At 48.5% G+C, this 20,055-nt stretch overlaps 1 protein-coding gene across 8 annotated transcripts in view; it reads left to right on the top strand.

The window, feature by feature from the left end:
- GRIP2 (glutamate receptor interacting protein 2) overlaps window positions 1-20,055 on the top strand; it is a 286,822-nt gene extending 266,767 nt beyond the window's left edge. For 7 of the 8 annotated variants that reach the window (XM_026857408.1, XM_026857411.1, XM_026857406.1 and 4 more), the window contains exons 18-24: window positions 1,189-1,328; window positions 3,618-3,794; window positions 6,874-7,027; window positions 9,957-10,077; window positions 13,562-13,798; window positions 15,454-15,600; window positions 18,048-20,055. In XM_026857408.1, coding sequence (XP_026713209.1) covers window positions 1,189-1,328; window positions 3,618-3,794; window positions 6,874-7,027; window positions 9,957-10,077; window positions 13,562-13,798; window positions 15,454-15,600; window positions 18,048-18,245 — 1,174 coding nt within the window. In that variant the 3' untranslated portion in view covers window positions 18,246-20,055. Of the gene's footprint in view, window positions 1-1,188; window positions 1,329-3,617; window positions 3,795-6,873; window positions 7,028-9,552; window positions 10,078-13,561; window positions 13,799-15,453; window positions 15,601-18,047 lie in introns of those variants that run through there. The other variant, XM_026857413.1, reaches the window with a different exon arrangement.

The raw sequence follows: 20,055 nt of genomic DNA, 5'->3' as shown, positions 1-20,055 counted from the left end.
GCCCGCCCGCTGCCTGCCTGCGGTTCCCCTTGCCCTGTGCTTTAGGCTGGTGTTTCGCAGCACCGCGCCTACCAAAGTTTCCCATGTGGGGGAAAGACGAGCAGGCGTTTTGCCATGACGCTGTATCAGATGGCAGTCCTGGAGAAGCAGCAGTCCGGTTTGGAGATGTAACCTGAGAGAGGCGCGTTGCCGTGGACAAAAAGATATTGCAGTCCAGATTTGCATCTCCTCCCGGCTTGATCACGCAGGTTCCTGACAGCTAAACCGCTCCTGGAGGATCGGAGTGCTGCTCTCGCTTGCGGGCATTAGGGAGCTGGAGCGGGAGTGCGGTGAGGTCGCTCCAGCCAGCGGCGAGGACAAGCTCCTGCCCTGGCCGCCAGCCGTGGCCATGGACTCATCCTGCCCGGCCTGCGCTCCCCCGAGCTGCAGCAAACGGGGAGCGGGAAGGTGAGCCCTGCCTGGGTGCCGACACAGAGGGGAGGAGTGGACAAGGGGGAGAACTGCCGTGACTTGGTAGTTTGTTCCCGGTTCTTGGTGAAGCCGGAAGAATTTTTTAGCTGGGAGCAGAAGCCAGTGCTGGAGCGTGGCTCAACAGTAAAACACAGTAACCGCGTCCAGAGCACTGGTCCTGGTGGAGAAAGTCACAGTGTAGGGGGGAGCTTTAAACATCTCATGAACTGATCTGCAGCTGGGTCTGCTCACGTTGCGTACACAGTCTGTGTGTCTTGGGCCATTTTGTTGTTTTTTTTTTTTTTGCCAGTGGGTTTCTAGGTTTGTCTCATCATTCCTTTCTGTCCCTGTGAATGTACCCTTGAGTTCCATGTGTGACAGCTGGTGGACATCACACACTGGAAACCTTTGTGCTTTTAACACGTCAACCCCTGCTTTGAAGAGTTTTGTCTGTGATCTGCAGCCCCAGTTCCCGAGGGGCCCAGGATCTGAGGAGTGCATCCGTTCCTGTGTGTATTCCTATCTATATGCACAGGGGGAGGATGGTTGGGGACACCCAGATTCCTAATAGTGATGATGAAATGGAAATTATGGGTATACAGCGTACCAGGGGGAAACCAAGACATATTTGAAAGTGCTGAGAGTTAATATGCCATTGCTTCAAGTGACAACTTAATGGCCTGTCTCTCGGAGGCAAATTGCTTTGCTGAAGTTACTAACAGTGCCTTCTCTCTGCAGAACTGGAGCCATCCACATCGGTGACCGGATATTAGCGATTAATAACGTGAGCCTCAAGGGCAAACCGCTGAGTGAAGCTATTCACCTGCTGCAGATGGCGGGAGAGACGGTCACTCTGAAGATCAAGAAGCAGACAGAGAGTGAGTTGGGGAGCCTGGTTTGGGGTGGGAGGGCAAAGGCACACCCCAGCAGGGACCTCAGGCAGCGCTGTGGGTTTTCCTTCATGTGTTGTGGAAGGTGTTGAGGCAGCGTGGTCAAGGGCACGACTGGGGTCAGAGGGAAAAGGTGGGTGTTTTCTGAACTTCTGACTCAGATTTTTAAAATGGCAACTCAGGGGCTCTCTGTGGTACTGGGAAGAGATTAGACGGGTTTATCAGCGATGATTGACTCCTTGTGCCATTGTTGCCATTCCCTCTTTGTATGGGTGTTTCACACAGAAATGAAGCACTTCTAAAAGCAGAAGAGTGAAGTTATGTTGTGTTTTTCTTTTTTTAAATACAACCCCCCAAAACGATCAAGGGGACTTGGAGCTGGTAGAATCCATGAAAAAATCCCCTACCTTTAATTCAACTTTTTGAAAGCGATTGGCAGTAAATCTTTTACACCCTTTTTCCTGTCTTGGGGTCCTAAGATCATCTTTCAAAGCATCTACCTTCATTCTAGAAACCCCCTTCTCTTCCCTGCCAAGCTCCCTGTGGCTTTGAAGCTGCTATTCTTCACACGGTATGAAAGACTAGGAGCATACTTAGTACAGGCAGGCTACTTTTTGGGGGGGACAGAGCGGGGATTGACAAAACCAGGGAACATGCAAACTTTTCTCCTCAGCTGCATAATCACAGCCAAACAGAGGCTTTTTCATCAAGTTCCAAAGTTGCGGGTGCATCCTGGCTGCATCTCTGTCTCTCCCCACACCCAGTATTTTTTTATGATTTTTTTGTACCATGCTTCTGCAGTCTCTAGATTTAGCTGGACCTACCAAGCTAGTGGCCCACAATGCTGTGGGAATTAAAGAAATCAAGTTATAAAGCTTTTCCAAGCAGACATGTCCCATGGGATGTTTGTCCTTGGAAAAACAACATTGCTCTTAAACATAGCACTTCTGTAGACCTCAAAGCAGCATGAAAATGTGTGGCAATACATCTATTTGGCAAATGGAGGAAGCCAAGTCAGGGAGTGGGGACTTAGCAAATAGAGGTAGAACTGGGGAATTGATTGCTCTTCAAGAAACCCCGGTCTCGTTCCCTGCAGCCAACTGTCTTGATCCTTGGTCTGAAAAACTCTTTTTTTTCCTCTCCCTGCTGACACTTAGCATTGTCACAGCCACTTGCTGAAATAATTGACATGCAAGTGCCAGTTGGAGACTCGTTAATCATTCTGTGAATGAAGCAGGTGTAATTGAAATTTCAAGGTAATCTTGAGTTAATCATGGTGAGCAATCTTCTGAATGCTTGGAAAATAGGGACTTTCAGGACACTGGGCTTTGTTTGGTAAAATAATCTGTCCTCATTGACAAATGCAGACTTTCAGAGGGCTTTTTATTCCAGCCTCTGCAAGTCAGAGATCCAGGGTGTGGATGGCTAACAGGATATCTAATCAATAAGGACTTTAAAATATTCAGTACAAAGAAATGCTTGCGCTGAGAAATCATTCCTTGCATAGCTTTTGCCTGAAAGGGAATTTGATATAATGATAATAAGGGCCTATTATTACTAAAATAATGAAAAGGAAGATCTGAGCTTCATCACCCACATTCAGCTTTTCACTTTCCAATCACTAATCAGGGGAAATTCAGCCTCAAAATACCAGGCCCAGGAATTCCACTGTTGTCATGAGACCACATGGGAGACTCTGGGGAGCAAGTGATTAGCCTTGAATTGATACAAGGCTGTACAATCTTGGAAGGGGTCTATAACTTCTGCTGTGGTAATTTGGGACCAGGTTGCACTGTCGTTGGAATCTCATTAAAAACATCTGTTTGTAACAGAAAGTTTGCAGCCAGCACTCTGACTAGGTGCTGCTCTGAGTGAAAAAAGAGGCCCTCTGAGACCAGAGAAGCTCTGGGCTATTTGCTTGCAGAGGCCAACACTTCTCTGGGCAGGGCTGTTTGGAGGAAGCTTCCAAAGACACAAGAAGATACGCTTGTGAATTAGGTCCCAACTCTGTCATATTTGGGAATCTTTAAATCTCCGTGGTTGCTTCTTATATTCCATGTGCTAAAAAATCAGGCATTTTTTCTTGATTCAGCTGGAGATAAGAGTACTGCATTAAATGTTTTCAATTGCATTGCACAGGCCTTTCTCAGCTACCTCTGAAGAGCTAAAGAGGTGTTTCAACAGACTTACACTACCTGGGCTTGCTCCTGTGTCAGCATAAGCCTTTCCCTGAGGCTTTCTCTTCATGCCTGATAAAGCAACATGTTCTGGTTTCAGAATCCTATCCCAAGAAGTCGGGGAGTATAAACGAAGTGAGCGACCCAGAAGATGAACTGACGGACTCCCAGAAAACTAGCAAGCTGTCTGAGATATACTCCACCACAATTCCTAGCGTGGACAGTGCTATGGAGTCCTGGGATGGCTCCGGCATTGATGCTGGGTATGGAAGCCAAGGTAAGCCAGGGTTGTCTTTTCTTAGGGGACTCTGGGCCAAGGTGAAGGTAGGCAGAGCCTCTGAACCTGTCTGGTGACTGAACATGAGCCGAAGCCTGTGGGCTGACCACATTTGCATGGCTTCTCACTTCCAGCAAGGAACAAAATGTATTTTAAAATGCAGTCATGTAGTGCTCTGACTTGATGTATCTGTTTTAAGTTTTTATTGGCACATTTCTTCTGGCTTATATGCATCATACTGTTCACAGCATTTTCAGAACCATTACAGCACTTTATAATTCACGTAATTAGAGGAAGTATTCACTGGCCATATGTCTTACAGAATATTTGGTCCATAGCTCGCTTTTAATTCTTCAGAGAGGCCATGCAGGACATATTAATCCTCTTCAGGATATTTTAAAATCCACAAGAATGTCTTGTGACTAGAAGCACTCACTTAACAAAATAATTAAGGTAATATTACAAGAAAGTATCTCTAACTCTCTAGTGAGTGATCAGATGAACACATCTTTGAGGCCAGGTTTATTCAGCTGTGGCTTCTGGCAGACATATGAAACTAGGATGGAGGTTGTTCTAGTCATGGGAATAGATTTTTACTTGGAGAAAAGCACTGGAAAATAGTTATTCCAGTTCAGATTTAGTGACATAAACTAGTATTAGCCCGTGTTGAAACAAAACAAAACCCCGAATCACCTCCGCAGAAGGAAACTGGTGAAAACGCTGCTGTCCAGAACCAAATGTGAAAGCAGGGAGGGATGCTGCAGGAGCACTGTTGCAAAGCACCTTTAACGTGCTGAGCGAGGTGTGTGCCTGCGCTCGCTGTGCTCTGGCATAGAACATTTCAAAGGACAGCACCACGTGGGTGTCTCTGCCACCATCCCTGCGTCTTCTTCAGCCTCCGTTGGTCTGAAGTCTTAATTTGGGAGTGCAGTTGGGACTGGAAGCTTCATTAAGGAGGAATCCCCTGGCCTTCATAATGCTGCAATCCCTCTCCATCTAATTGAATGTTAACATAAGTTGGACACTGGATTTAGCAAAGTGATTGCTTTTACCGGTAAATTGAGAACGCGTAATTGAGCACAGAGCCCCAGGGAGTGGGGCTGATGCCAAGTTGCCCAACATCCACAGACTGCAACTTTGCTTCAGGGGCTCGCTTGTCTTCCCTGGTAATTGTGTTTGGCTGCGTGGTGGTGTGCTGGTGCTGGCTGGCGAGAGGGATGCGGGAGGGTAAGGAGAAGGACACGCAGGGCTGCCCATGGGATGGGCAGGGAAGGCAGGATGTGGGGAGACCTGGGATGCACAGAGCCTGAAGATTGGGGTTTACACCCCAAATGGAGAACTGTAACTTGGGCTCTGCAGCCTTGTAGGTTTTAAGTCCATCCACAGCTTTTGGAAACCACTCAGGGAAGGGTTTGGGCAAGAGAGCTGTGCTGGGCCTGGTGGAAACATGCCACCAGGTGGCTCTGAATTCCAGGGATCCAGCCCGTGTCCCTGGAAGGAGGAGGTGAAACCGGTGGCACACAAGTGACAGCTCTGCACACATACCCCTGCCGTCCCTGGCCCCCTGCACCCTGCCCCAACCTGCTGCCCACCCGCTGCAGGGACCTTGTTCTGCTCTGGCAGGCAGCAAACACTCCTGACTGCTGTAAGATGTTGGCAAACACTTTTCTGGGGCTCTCTCCAGAGCAGTCTAACCTTTAAAAACACACAGAGGAAACGTTCAGCTAAGTCAAATAACAGGCCTTGGCATTTTCAAAGAAAGTGCTGGCGTTGTCTTTGGGTATTTCCAGTGCTCTTGGCTGTTTGGGAGGTCAAGTCTCCGTTAATTATGTGTTTCTCCGTTACCTCTTCCTGTTTGCTCGGCACAACGTGTGATGGAAGCATACAATGTTTCTTGGAAAGTCTGTGAGGATTTCTCTGAAGCATTGAAAGGGCAGCAGAAGGTGGGCAGGGGACTCGGGAGTTTTATTTCTGCTGCAGATGGCACTGACACTGCTGAGGAATGCTCTGTTTTGGAAGGTTTCTGTCCAGGCAGCTGCTTGTGAGACCTGGGGATCTTGTGACTTGGTGGTGATGGATTAGCATCTCTGGAGTAAGTCACTGCAGTATGGAAAAGTCCATGGGGGCAGATGTAGCAGACTTGTCTGATTTCATCCTAACGGTCTGTATTGATCTCCTGTCAAATGCGATACAGATAGGCCTCCCCTTCACTCAAGCCAGCAGAGTTTCTCCTCCTGTTCCTTGCCTTTTCACACACGTCCCTGAAGCAGTTTTCTCTACCTGCACCAGCTGATCCCGAAGGCATGGGAGGGCTCTGCTGGCCGTGGGAGCTGGCTGCCCGCTCCCAGGATCAGGGCTGGCTCGTCTTCATTTCCCACTGCTGAGCACAGTGGAGCTGGTGACCACCACCACGTACCCTCAGCACCTTTACGCTCCTCGAAGGGAGACTGTTGCTTCTGCCTGCACTGGATGCAGTTTCTTGCCTACTGTCCTTCCTATCCTATTACTTTTTTTGTGCTGTCCATTAAGTCCCGAAGACAGTTGAGGATCTAAATGAAGACTTTTTCCCTGATAGAAATTAGGCCTCCAAATCCTTCAAAATGCATGGGGTTGGGCATGCTGAGGTAAGCTTAGCAGCATATTCTTTTACCCTTTGAAGGACTCACTGTATTTAAAGATGGCTGCTTCAACAGCACAATTTCTGTTGGGTTCAGCGTGGAGACAGGAGGTGTTAACCAAAGTTGGAGCTGGCTGGGGGCAGGATCTGCATCTGTGGTAGATGTAGTCCCAGGTCAGTGCATCTCAGACCCATACTACAAAACTACTCAGAAGTGGGGGAGCAAAGGGAAAATGGGGCACCTTCTGGCAAGAGCCTGAGGAACTGCTTTCGTTCAAGCAAGAAGAAATGGGAAAAACAACCCCTTTTGGATGACTGAGATGGAAGCAATAGGCAATCCACCTGGCCTCAGGTTTGGGACTTGGGGGATGAGGCTCTCCTGGCTCAGCGTGACTTCCTCCATTTGGGTTTTTCTGAGCAGGTGTTACCCCATCTCTCTCCACCCCCTCTTGCCTTCCCTAGGTACGTACATACCGCAGGCTGCTGGCATAGCCCTCCATCCACACGAATGGAGACACAGCAGACAAAAGAGCAGCACCCCTCCGGGCGACCCCAGGAAAAACTACCCCTACATGGACGGAAGCTTCAGTGAAGATGACTGGGACAAGCCCAGCAGGTGCGGAGGGGTGGGAGGAGGCAGGGAGGCACGGCTGGAAATGTGGGTGTCACTTGTAGGGACAAGGGAGCATGGGAATGGGATGGAGCAGCCATCTTGGCGTCGGGTGGCCATGGGGAGGGGTGCTGGGGTGGCAATCTGCTCTGTCAAAGCACCTCTACATTGCCAGGTTACCCTGGGTGTAGCTCTGTGGCACCTCTGCCATGGCCAGGTGACATTTGTGTCTGGAGTTAGGGCGGTCTCAGCTGCACAGGCCACAGGTTCTTACCATGTCTCATATTCCTGCCATGTAAAGGTTGCAGTATTTTCATGGTATAGGTGAATAAATAGATATGGTCAGGGCAATCCCCACATGTGATGATGCTGCTTCACAACAGCTCAGAGCCACAAAGCAAAAAAGGCCAACCAGAGCTCATGGAGGACCAGTACGAGGCTGCATGTCCAGATGAAAATCTCCCAAACCTGTGGCTGCACGTCTTTCTCTGTCACAGTTTGGCCCTTTCAACACCACAAACGAAGCCACATTGAGTGAACGTGGTCGAGTTAATCCCCCGCCTAGCCAGCATGGGAGAAATCCTGCAACACCTCCTGAGCCCCTGGAGGAGGCTGCAGCTACCCCTTGCTTTGGGTGAAAATCCTGCTGGATTTGCCCTGGCCAGAGGCTGCCCCTCACTGAGCCACACATGGTGGAAAAGCCTCACTGCTTCGTAACTAACCCTCCTCTCAACATTCTCCAGAGTACCCATAGTTGTGTGTCTCGTGTTGTTACTGTTGGTTCTTTTTTTTTTTTTCTTATTTTTTTCCTTAACTTTTGTTTGTCCAAACAAAAACCTTAGAACATCTCATGGCCATTTCCACCTATTTAAAGATGATCAAACTGGCAGGAAGGCTGGCAGCGGCAGAGACTTTGTTCTTGTTTCGCCTCTCAGCAAGAGCCAGCTCACAGAGGTCATTGATCCCTCATGGCCCTCCCAGCGAGGCCGCCGACAGCTGGAGTCAGCAAATCTGAGTGCTCGAAGCCCTGCGTGTCCCTAATGAGGGCTCTGAGCCCTGATGTCAAAGTGCAACTGAAACGGTTCATGCTGCTGAGCCCTTTTTATTAGGGAGAAAAACAAAATGTCTCTAACCTCGGCTGCCTTTAGCCTGGAAAAACCTGCTGACCCTGTGGTGTGAGAGCCCGTACTGATTCATCCGCGTCCTGGATGTGTTTGTTCTATTGCTGATCTGAGAGGCAAGAAACTGGTAACTGAAAGGGACATTTGCCTCTTCGGGAACCTGGGAGCAGAGGAAGGAAATGAGTAAGGGGAAAGAATCAAAAATTCCTTGTGGGGGGAAATTTTGGTTTGTTTTTATAAAGTCTTGCTGGGTGTTTTTTTGACCTTTCTGCCTGGTGTAAAGGCTACTGTCCTTTCAAAGCTGATGACAGGTAAGGGGTGAATTTAAAACACAATAAGCCATGTCAGATACAGCTCTCTCCAGGCAGGCCATGATTCCACAAGGAGTAGAAGCGTGTGTGTGTGTGTGACTTATGCCTGCTACAGACTCCCATTTAAACCAGTGGATGAAAAGCAAAGCGTGTGCTAAAGACTTTGCAGTTAATAGAGATCTGGAAAAAGCTCAATTAATAGCCCAAGGGGTCATTATGTATTTGATGAATGCCAAACTATCTTTGACTTGTACTCAAGTAAAATATTTTGACTTTGCTAAGTGGCTCTGGTGGATGTGCATCCCTTCCCGTCTGCGGCGTTGATGACCATTAAGCCGTGCAAGATGCTGCCAGATGTTGCAGAGGTGGACCCTCGTCCATGCAGCTCCTGATAAGATGTGTAGAAGATGCATTAGGGGTGTTCTAATGTCCCTGTCCCCTTGGGGTCTCTCCCCATGGCACATTAATGGTTTTATCATAACCTCGATTTAACACCGCGGAGAGTTTCCTTCAAGAGGCTCCTGTTAAACGGAGCGCCGATGGTCTGAGTTTTGCCCAGTCTGGTGTACAATAAGCAGCGTCCAGTGTCACTTCTCTGGTTTGTTCAGAGGACTTCAGCATGTTTAATTGCTATTTGCTTTATAACTTTGAGAATTAACCCTGGCTTGTGGTCAGAGATAAGAGTCGCTGAAATTACCAGGGTGGGAAGTTGCAGGACCCTCAGGAAGACGCACACGATGTTAACGTTGGCGTGTGTTTGTACCCGCTTGAGAGAGGTTCTCTCTACCCTTACTCTCTGTTGTAGACAGAACTGGTGGCAATCTTTACGTGGCTGTGTCATGACTGTTACATAGCAAAAAAGAGACCTCCTGAAAGTAACAGCTCAGTTCCCTGGCCATCCCAAGGCAAATGAAACTCGGTTTGTATGGGTTATACATGACACTGTCGATATTGTTGGCTGTAGCATGCGTTTGCTTCTCCAGCTCAGGGCAATCATTTTTATATACATCTTTGCATTATTTATTCTCATAGAGACCTAATGTATTTATCATTTTCTCACCATGTCTGTTACCCTCTGTGTTTTTCTCTCTCTTCTCAGGTGTTCTGTGTCTCAGATCTGAGCTCTATCCCATCAGCCTTTGTACTAACAGTCTCTGAGGCTCCTGGTTTACCCATAATGCATCCTTTTTTCTTTCACTTCTCTATTTCACCAAAACGTCTTCCTAAACCTACAATCTTCCTACAGGCACTTTTTAATTTACCCTTTGAACTTTGACATTACTACACCAACTTAATTCTTCCTTTGAAGGACACTTGCCCCGTTAGTAAATGCATGGAGGTCTCGTATTCGGACTCTTGTCTGAAAAGTTCATATTGTTTGCTTTTGTATATGAAGACTCTTCCAAGTCTCTGCTTTTACTGGTGAGACACTTGCTGTAGCCTTGCGGCTTTCATCCTGCTGCAGAAGAGTGCTGACAATGTTTGGTTCCTACGTTACAACAGATACCCCAACCGCCAAAATGGCCTTGAGACCACTCACGAGGATAGTTTTTGGCGTGTTTTTGGAGAAGCTTTGGAGGATTTGGAAACATGTGGCCAGTCTGAACTTTTGAGGGAGATTGAGGTAAATCCCTTTCTGAATTTGCTACTGATCTGATTGTTTTGCTCTTGCTGTAAACGTTAGACTGTTTCCTTGGATCTGTTAATTGCCTGTAGCATCCCTGGGCTGTCAGTGGTATGAAGAAAGGTTTGAATTTAATCCGTGTCAGTGTTTGTGCTAATGGATAACTACGTCTCATTAGACAGTTGCTTGCGTGCACTTTTTCCCTGAGACAATGACTTACCCACCAGGAACTCCACGCTCTTTTTGCAAACTGTTGCTGGCCAACAATCTTCACATGACTGTTGGCAAACCTTCTTTATCAAACGGCAAACCCCCTGCTTGGAAAGTTATTGTCTGTCCAAAGCACTTAAAGGCCAAGCAAAAGGAGACCCCCCCCAAACCCCACTGGGACTGAAGCCTTGGCTTACTTCAAATATAGACAGGCCCACCATATATCTTGCATTCAGCTGTCACTCTGCCGGAAACTGTTTCAGTGAAATAGGTAATTGGAAGCTTTTCAGCCAGCCTTCCCCATGGAAAAATCTGAGAAAGTAATTGCTTCCTGCAGAAATAAAGGTGTTTCCTCCCTTCACAAACCACTTTCTCTTTTCTTTATCCAAAATACTTCGGAGGTCATGTTATTGTGTCCGGTTATAGGATGGGCAGCCTGAATTTCTTAAGCTGTGGGATGCAAATAAAGGCCTCCCTCGAGACTGTCGAGCAGGGGGAAGCAAACCTGCCCAGCAGGATGGGGGCCGTGCTACTCTCCTCCCCAGTTCAGCTACTGCAGCCCAAAAGGAGTGGGACCCTGTGAGTGCAGAGGACTGGGGAGAGCTTGCTGCCTTATGCCCTCCATCTCCCCCAGTGGGACTGGTTTTATGCACAACTGCACATAGCTTAGGTGCCAGAGAAAAACCACGATTTCTGAATAATTGGAAGTGGAAAAGTCCTGTTTTGGTCTGTATGGTGACAAGGGACTTACTAATTGTTTTTTCCTTCCTGATCCTTAGCAACTGTAAGTGGGGGTGGAAATCTCAATTAAATTTATTGTGCTGAAGCACAAAACGATGTATTTATTATTTTAACTGCTTAAAAAAATGCTGACTTAAAAAAAACCCACCCACATACAAAACCCCAAACCCCCATCCCCCACAAACTATAACTTCTTCCCTTGATCACTGATTTCCTAGACCTGAATGTATTTTAAAGAGTTTAGACAGCCACTGTTAACCTTTCTGAACTGCTGTTGACTGCTTAAGAAAAAGTACCCCTCTGAAATGGTGCAAAGGTGTTTCTTTTCTCTATAACGGCTGGCATCTAAATGTAAAAGAAGGGATTTGTTGGACTACTGTGAAATGCCAGGATAGAGAAAATATCTTTCTGCCCAATCCTTTTCCAGGGATCCGTGGTGCAGAGACGCGTGGGCTTTTGACTCATGCTGGTTTAAGGCTTTGGAGCTTTGACAGTTATAGTAATGCTTTTAAAAATATAAAGACATCTTACAAAAAGCTGAGCACCTCTAGGGTTTTGGTGTATTTAGCACATTTCTAGAATATTTTTGAAAGTTCTGGGGACAAAAGGAAAGTGCTTTGCGTTTTGAGCAGAAGTTTGATGGGTTTCAGCTCCCCTTTTATCGTAGCCAAAGTACCGCTGATCTGTTCCTCCCTCTCGGTGTACCCATCCTTCCTGAGGCGTGGTGTGGGATGTGCAATGCTCACTGGGGCTTTTGCTGTACTGCAGGTTTCTAAGCCCCAGCTCCTGTGATTTTATGAAAGTCAGAGATTTCTATTTTAAATTTTTTTTTATTTTTAAATTCGACCCCTCGTGCTTCGTGTTTGGAAAAGAATAAGAGTCATGCAAGATGATCCAAGACAGCCTGGAAACAGGTTCATACACAGTAGCAATCCACTCCCAGACTATGGGGTATGGATAGAAACAGGATTTTTCCAGTATGTCTAGTGGAGTGTGTGTTCCCACTTTGCTTTGAGGGCAGCCAAGACATGGGGAAAAAATAAAGCAGGGCAGCCACAGGCTAGAGAAGTCCAGAATTGCCCTTTCTGCTGCTTGCACTTAACCCAGAGCACCTAGGAAATTGCTTATGATAACCACAAAGAGCATTTACCTTGAAGACAGGAAGGAGTTGAATGCTGTTGGGTACTGGCTGGTTACGGTGTTTGCAGTGCAGGAGGGAGTTCAGGAGCACAACGTGCACAGACCTTTCTGTTCTCCTCACTGGCTCTGCGGTGCTGGTGTTGGTACAGCATGGCACGGCATCCCGGAGGGTGTTGGGGCTGCCTGAGGTCAGTGAACAAACGTACCCTGTTTGGCTGTACCTCTGTTTGCTAATCTGCGTTTCAGGTATGTGGTAAGTCAGCGTCCTTCCAGCATGTAGCAGGTATTTGAGTTTTGTCCAAACTCTAGCTGATAAGTCGTTTTTGTGTGAAGACCCGAAAAGTGCAGAGTGAAAAGGTTTTCTCTATTTTGGGATAATGTGGGTAGTGCTGGCATTTTCATATTGCCACCAGAATTTGCTTTATTTGCCTTTCTTCCAGCTTGAAGAAAAGAGCGGGAGGGCCTTGATTAGAGATTTAGTCAGATGATATTTCCCAAGCACAGGAGCAATTGCTCTTTGACTTGCCATGTTTAGCATTGCAGAATTTTGCTATCTGCTCCCTACCTTTCCTTTTCTATCTTCTACCTTTTGACATTTAATGGGACTGCAGACCCTTGGAGCCTGAACTTTGAAATGACAGTTTTCATTATGCCATTTAAATGGACTCTCTGACTTGGAGCCTCTTGAGGATCCATAGACTGGATTCTTGACTCCTACGTTAGCTTTGATCAATGTAATCTCATTAGTGAAAAGCATTGCCAAATGGAGTAGAATCTACTTATGGGCATCTTTTAATGGATGCTATCAAGGATGACCAGGCTTAAATATTACTTAATTTCATATTTTTAACTCAGTTTTGCTCAGTGACAGCTCCCATTACTGACAGATAAAATCCTAATTTCTCTGTTGAATCGGCCTCAGTGGAGTCCAAGGTATTCACTTTCCTGGGCCCTTGCCAGCACTGTGCAATGCTGATGGTGAGCTGCAGCCTGCAGAGCCAGGCAGACACCGTTTCCTCTGCGAGCCCCCTGAGATCAGGGTGTTCATCCTTCTTGACTACCAAGAAGGTTCCTGCACAAGATGAGGCCTGCCTGGCCCTGTTTGTATAGATGGGGCTATCAAAAAGCAACTTAAAAAAAAATAATTCACAAATGCTTCCTTCTGAGATAAAGGTCCATGTTGGGGTGGGGGTGGAGAGCATACAGCAGGTCAGCGATAGACCTGGCAGCAGGCTCCTCAGGTCTGGAAATGGCTTTTATAGCTAACTGGAAGAGCTTCTTGGTAGTTATTTTCTGATTAATGAGAGCAGTGATGCTGTCTGCCACTTTTGTTGCTGTTGTGGTCCATCTCTTCCTGCTGGCATCTCAGCAGAGTGACCGTGTGCCCCTACAGGCATCCATCATGACAGGGAGTGTGCACAACCTGGGCCTGGAGGGCAGCAAGTTGCTCCTGGACTCTGTCAACCCGTCGGGACTGAGCCCATTGAGGAGAGCAAACTCCAGCTGTGATGACGGACAAACTGAGAGCAGCAGCTCCCCTGCCAAGAAGAATGAGAGGAACCTGGACATGAAGAAGATCGAGAAGGAAATGCAGGAAATCATGTCCCCCACCCCCCTCGAGTTTCACAAGGTCTGTGTTGCCAAGGGTTGGTCTGGCTGTGGCACTGCGGTGCCTCCATGGTTAAAGCTGTAGAAACTTTGCAGCCTTGTAAAAAAATCTCCTTTGTTCAGAGGCACCCCCAGAAAAAATTACTTGTTAAAGCTGGCCCCCACCAAGGTCTGTGGCAAAGGTTTCCAGAGGGTCAGATTAAGATGAAGTGGCCTCTGCACAAGAGTAACAGGATTTAGCTGCCGTGCTTCAGCAGGGTTCAAACCTGTGCTTTGCTGTTTCCCTTTATTACGAGAGATTTCCAGGTCCTCGTGTTCTGGAGTTCAACAACTGGTGCTACAGATACAAGCAAAGGAGCTTGAAGTATGGCCCCATGGAGACCCGTCAGTCCTTTTCCAGTGGCACGCTCCGTTCAGTTGGCTAAACTGTATTAAAAAACCCTCAGAATAACTTATTTTCCTTCCCCTTCCCCTCCACCCCCAGCCTTTCCTGAAGTGCAACTGGTAGGACTTCAGCGATGGGCAACTTGTTTGAATTCAGTACCCAGCTGAACGTCGCCGGTTTAAGCATGGTGCAAGGCAACAGTAATTAGGAAAAGTAATTAACTGTAGAAGCTGCTGATGCAGAATGCAAGCAGGGAAGGGAGCTGGAGAGGTTTCAAAAATTTTGATTGCCTTTTTCTTTCCTAGTGTGACTTTAGAACGAAACCTGCAGTTATGGTAGCTGAAAAAAACAACTTCTTTGTGTTTGATCTGCTCTTGTCCTTCAGGGCATGGCAAATGTGCCTTTAAATAAAACTCCTTCGTACCTGAAGGAGGAGAGCTGTGTAATTAGGCATGTTACAGGGCGACTCTTCATTCCGCTGGTGTTGGCTGTGTTTGGAGCTGAGGTTGAGGCCAGGTGGGCTGCTCTGCTGCGTCGTACCATGAGGCTCAGCCAGTCCAGAGCACAGCGATGGGGTTAGAGCCTCGCGGGGGAGCTGGTTCCCAGTTCATGAGAGGCAAAGGGAGATTTTGGTGGTGGTGGTGAATCGGTTGTCCCTGGCTCCCATGGCAGGATACACTTCCAGCAGTGCACACCTCCTTGAGGCGAGGCCAGAGCATGAGGTGCACAAGGGAAGGGTGATGGGGTTGCTCCTTCCTCGTCCTCCCTTCAGCACTTACTGGTACGGATTTTCTGAAAAGAACTTGTGAATAATACGGAGAAGTTTAGGTGTTCCTGCTGAGTGATGTATTAAAAATGAGCTGTCTTCACGTGTGACACACTGAAAATGCCCTGCGAGCAGGTTGATTTTTCACGTGCTGGTCTGGCACAGAGGAGGCGCAGCGTAAGCTGGGCCGGGGAAGGCGATGCTCCATTAGTAACACTTGCTTAGTTGCTTTTTGGGTGAAACATGGCAGCTGTCTGTATTACACTGTGTTTCCTTCCAATCCAAGGGAGAGGGATGTCATGAGGTGGGTTATATACCAGTCACCAAAGCACTTCTCCATGTAATCTACCTAAGATTTTGGTGTCTGGTAAATATGGCTCAACCCATATTAGCTGCCAGGCTAAGGAAAATCTGACCAGGACACCCAGAGCAGAATTACCTGTGTTATTCCTATCCTGCCAACCCTGTACATCTCCTCTTTCCTCTGCTGCATTGAAACATGCGTTTTCTGTTTCTGCCCCTCCAGATGACGCTCCACAAAGACCCAGAGAGCGAAGACTTTGGATTCAGTGTGTCGGATGGCCTGTTAGAAAAAGGTGTCTATGTAAATATGGTCCGTCCGGATGGGCCAGCAGATCAGTGTGGCCTCAAGCCATATGACAGAGTGCTTCAGGTAATAAATGCAAAATGCAGTTCTGGAGGCTGGGACGGAGTGAATGAGTGGCTGAGAGGAAGAGAGAAGTGAGACCCATCCATGGCAGCACTAACTTTAATGAAAGGTAATAGTTAGCCAACTAGGTGAGCTCTTAGCCACCGAGCACTCAATGAGACCTGTGTTTTATAATGAGAAACCACCACATAGTACCCCCAGGTGGTACCCCTAGGTTACACCCATTCCAGGACACAGCCTGTCCCGGCAGTGGCCTTTTTCAGCTTGGGCAGCTCAAACCAAGAAAAAAGCTGTGTTGCTTCCTCTCCTCACCCTCAGTCCTTTTCCTATCCTGTAAGAGGGTGACTTTTGGATGAGCTAGACTGTGTTGACCAATACATGTGTTCCTGCGAAGCCCCATGTGGAGTTAGGTGGTGTTGATGAAGTTCCTGTGCATGCCTTTGACAACTAAAAGAGTTTTCTAGGGAACACATCCTTCAAGCAAAGTGTTTTTCGTGGATGTTTTCCTTTGAAAGATACTCATTCTGAAACAGCTGATGCAGAAAGAGAATAGAAACTCTGGTCACAAGCACAGTCTATAATAAATGTGACCTGAGCATATCAGACTATCAGAGGGACAGTAAGAGCATGGTGAGTTTTGGAGATTGGAGAGGAACTTTATATGGATGAAAAGCAACTATTTTAGCTTTGGGGCGACTCAAACAGCAACCGAGAAAATGCAACCCCAACGGAAAAATTGCCACCATTTGGAAATGCAGATATTGTGACCGTATTTGGAAACACTCAGAAGGATGTTTAGTTTTACTAATTTCTAGGCGGGGGTTGTTAGCAGTAGGATCAGAGCCAATATATTATGTACATCAGGTAACTGGAGAACTGGCAGCTCTGTGGGGAACCTTGTTTAAGCTTGTTATGGTCTCTAGCCAATTGGCTGCTATACAATTATTCCTTCTCGGCTTCAAATAAAAGATGGTGCAAGAATGAACAAGAGCTAATTAGGCTCTGGGCTGCCTTTCTGTTGAATGTTGGACGTGTCGCTTTTTGCGAGTGCCAAGTGCTCTGGGAGGTGTGCCCAAAAATCCTGAACAGAGCGGCGTGGAGCCTTTCGACACCCCTCTTCCACACGCTGCGCCGCCCGGCTTGCACCTGCGAGGAGACGAGGCGATTGCAGACCTGCTCCGGGCAGCTCCCATCAAGAAGGGGAGGGATGCATCGCTGAGGATGCTTCAGAGTGCTGCCGAGTGTGGGCGTGAGGATGTGCCCGAAGGCCAGCGAAACGCCTCGTCCCTGCTGCCACAGACCCTCTGCCTCTCGCCCGGATGGATGAGCCGGAGCACGGCGCTGCGCTGATGGCACTTCTGCACTGGATGGAACTGCCTGGCTGGCGTAGGGCAAAGGCTCATGGCTTGTCTCTCCTTGTCCATGTGTGGTTTAGAAATGGCTCTTAGTTACTGTGCTGTAAGGAGCAGTGTCGGGGTCACCTGTGTGGACACCAGCTAGGGCAGGGGGACTCCGCTACCGTTCCAGAGCCCAGCTCTGTGGGCATGGGTTAATCTGGGAAGGGGTTTGGGGGAAAAGGGCTGCACGGCCTCATCCAGCCTTTACCCAGAGAAGGAAGAAATGCCTGGCCCTAAAGGGTTCTGTTTGCTCCAGAGGTGGGTGGGGAATTCCTTCCTCCCTTCCCTGCTTCCCCTCCCTGTGGCGCTTGCCAGCCCCCTCCATCCCGGAGCTGGCGTGGCACCAAGCCCAGGAGCTCTGGGAGCTGTAGGTGGGAGAGCTGGGGTGGTTCTTGCAAGGTGACCCAGCTGAGAAATGTGCTTGAAGATCTGCGAAAGACAGCAGTGAAGGTGCTTTCGCTGCTGAATCCTGCAGAGAGAATTTGCAGCCGCCTTCTGAGCCCGCGTGAAATGCATACAGACTCCTCCGAAACGAAGGATGGAAATGGGGAGAGGAGAAGCAGAAACTGTTCAGTATAGTCTCAGTTTACTACTGGCTGAGCTGGAAAATGGTTGACAGAAGCCTTAGGGTCTGAGCTGTATCTGTTTCCTAGGTGCTGATACCCCACATCACAAATTTAAGGCCAGTAAAAAGCCACGATCATGGAAAATGGCAACCTTTCTCCTACACACTTGAACTGGAGAACTGGTTTTGAGCCCTGCAGTGTTTAATACTCGTCATACTGCCCCAGACACCGGGGGTCAGGATCTGTGCCTGATCCAGACTATTTTTCCCCCTTCCTCTACCAGTTATTGCATCATTTCTCAGCTAAGCAAGGATGTGCTCAGCCTGGAGGGGTGCCCCTGCTCTGCTGTGAACCTGGAATCAGGGACCCCCCCAGAATTGTGTGTTTTCACAGGTGTGGGTTTAGCACCAACCTTGTGTTTTCTTACTAACAAACCTGGTCTTTTTGTTGTTCCTCCCCATGGCACATCCTAAATCCATCCCGGCAGGTAAACCGCATCCGAACGAGAGACTTTGACTGCTGTCTGGCTGTTCCCCTGATTTCGGAGGCTGGAGATAAGCTGGACCTGGTGATTAGCCGAAACCCCTTGGCACTGGCTGCCAACGCTCCCCCGGAGGGGAACAGAGAGCTGCCGGCGCAGGCGGCCCGCGGTGCCGAGGTCAAGGCGAGCGTCCAGACGCTCTGAGCAGCAGGAGCGGAGCAGACGGTGCCTGGGGCCTCTGCTGAACCGTTGGGGTTATTTGGGGTGTTTTTCCTGTTTTTTGCACTGGTATTTGTTAAACGCTGTGTGTACCATAACGTGCAAGTGGGGAGGTGGGTCTTCAGTGAGCTTGTAGACCGCCAAAGATTGCTGGGAAGGTCGGGGCTGGATGCGCGTCTGAGGCCGTGGGCAGCACCGGCCAGGGGTGAGCTGCCGACGGGGTCCTGCCTCCCGCACCCTCCTCACCCCGAAGGCCTTGGCCATCCTATAAACACACATGGTGCTATTCTGTTTCTTGTTTGCTCGGTTCATCGCATACAGCAAGACTGACAACGCCTTTCCTTTTCTGTTGTGACCAGCTCCATCCTTGAAACACTCCTGAGAAATCCTGCACTCCTGGTGCAGGGCTGTGGAGACTCCTGTTTAAAAGACATTTGAGAATGTGCTTGAGAGTGGCAAGATGCAGTTCTTGTTCAAAAATCGGTATTTGCAGCTGCCTCCTGCCAGCCCCATCCGTGCTCCCTGCCAGGCTGGCTCGCCCTGCAGTGGGATGAGGCACCTTGTCTCACCGTCGAGTCCCGTGAGCAACGTGGTTACCTGTGCTGGAGGAGTCAGTACAGAGCAGGAGGCCGTTCCCGAGGCTGAAGGCCTTGAATTCCTGCCCAAATCCCCAGCCACTTCGTTTGTCTGGGCTTTATGGAGATCTCTTGCTTGCAAACCTGGCCTGTGCCCGCAAGTAAATAGCGGAACAGCGATCTTCCCAGGGCCCTCCCTGATGTTTTGAATCAAGCCTTGTCCTGTCAGTGGCATGAGAAGCCTTTGTTAGATGGAGGTTGTGTCCCGCGTGGGCTGGGCTCTGTCTGTGTGTGCCCACGCGGGTTCGGCTGCTTGCCCCCATCGCTGACCCCTCCGCGGCTTCGCAGGCATGAGGCCCCACGCTCGCCCCCTCCCGAGAGCCCCCGTCGCGTTGGTTCGCTCATCTGCTTGCCACGTTTCACGTTTTAGCACTTTATGATGATGCTCATGGCCCAGTGGTGAGGGTGTGAGCCTGGCATCGCTTTCCCCGGGAAGGCTCCGGCACGGCGCAGCCTCCCCGTCCCCCCTCCAGCTCCACCGGTGCCGGAGCCCGCGGGGCGTGGGCTGGGGGTGCAGCGCCCCTTGGGCCGCTTTGCTGAGCCAGGGCTCGTCCCCACGCCGTCCGTCCCCGAGCCGCTTCGCGACTCCGTCCCTCCGCGGCGTGTCAGGGGGTTTCTTCCAGGCACGTGCCCGGCCCCATCCAGCTATTTGTCGTCGTAGCCATTTTCTCTTCGAGTATGCAATACCCCATACCATTGCTGCCACAAGTAGGTAATGTGCCATAACTGATCCTGTGGAGCATTGACAGTGCAGCCAGAAGTGTTTTTATATGCAATATTCTGAGCAGTGGAAGCTCGCTGGGGCTTCTCATAGGTTTTTAATGAAGACTTTTATTAAAGGCTTTAAAAAAAAAAAAAAAAAGAAAAGAAGGAAGAAAAACTTGGTCCTTGTATCCCTTCCTATGCATTTTGAATGATATGAAGATGAAATGCATTAAATGTGTATTTTTATCCATATATTAGAGTGTATTCCTTGTAAAGTATTTTTATATGCTAATTTTCTTATGTATCTATGAAAGCACAATATTTAAAAGTACAGCATTTCAAAGAATATTTTAGTCCTGTTTTGGACCTATTTGTAAATCTCTGTATTTAAATGGGATTGCAACGACTTTGACTTTTTTTTTTTTTTTAAATTAAATAAAAGCAAATTAAATGCA

This window comes from Athene cunicularia (genome assembly GCF_003259725.1).
Source record: "Athene cunicularia isolate RWA chromosome 12 unlocalized genomic scaffold, athCun1 chr12_part1, whole genome shotgun sequence".
NCBI lineage: Eukaryota > Metazoa > Chordata > Aves > Strigiformes > Strigidae > Athene > Athene cunicularia.
Note: the sequence above shows the minus strand (reverse complement) of the source record. Positions and strands in the feature narration are given on the sequence as shown.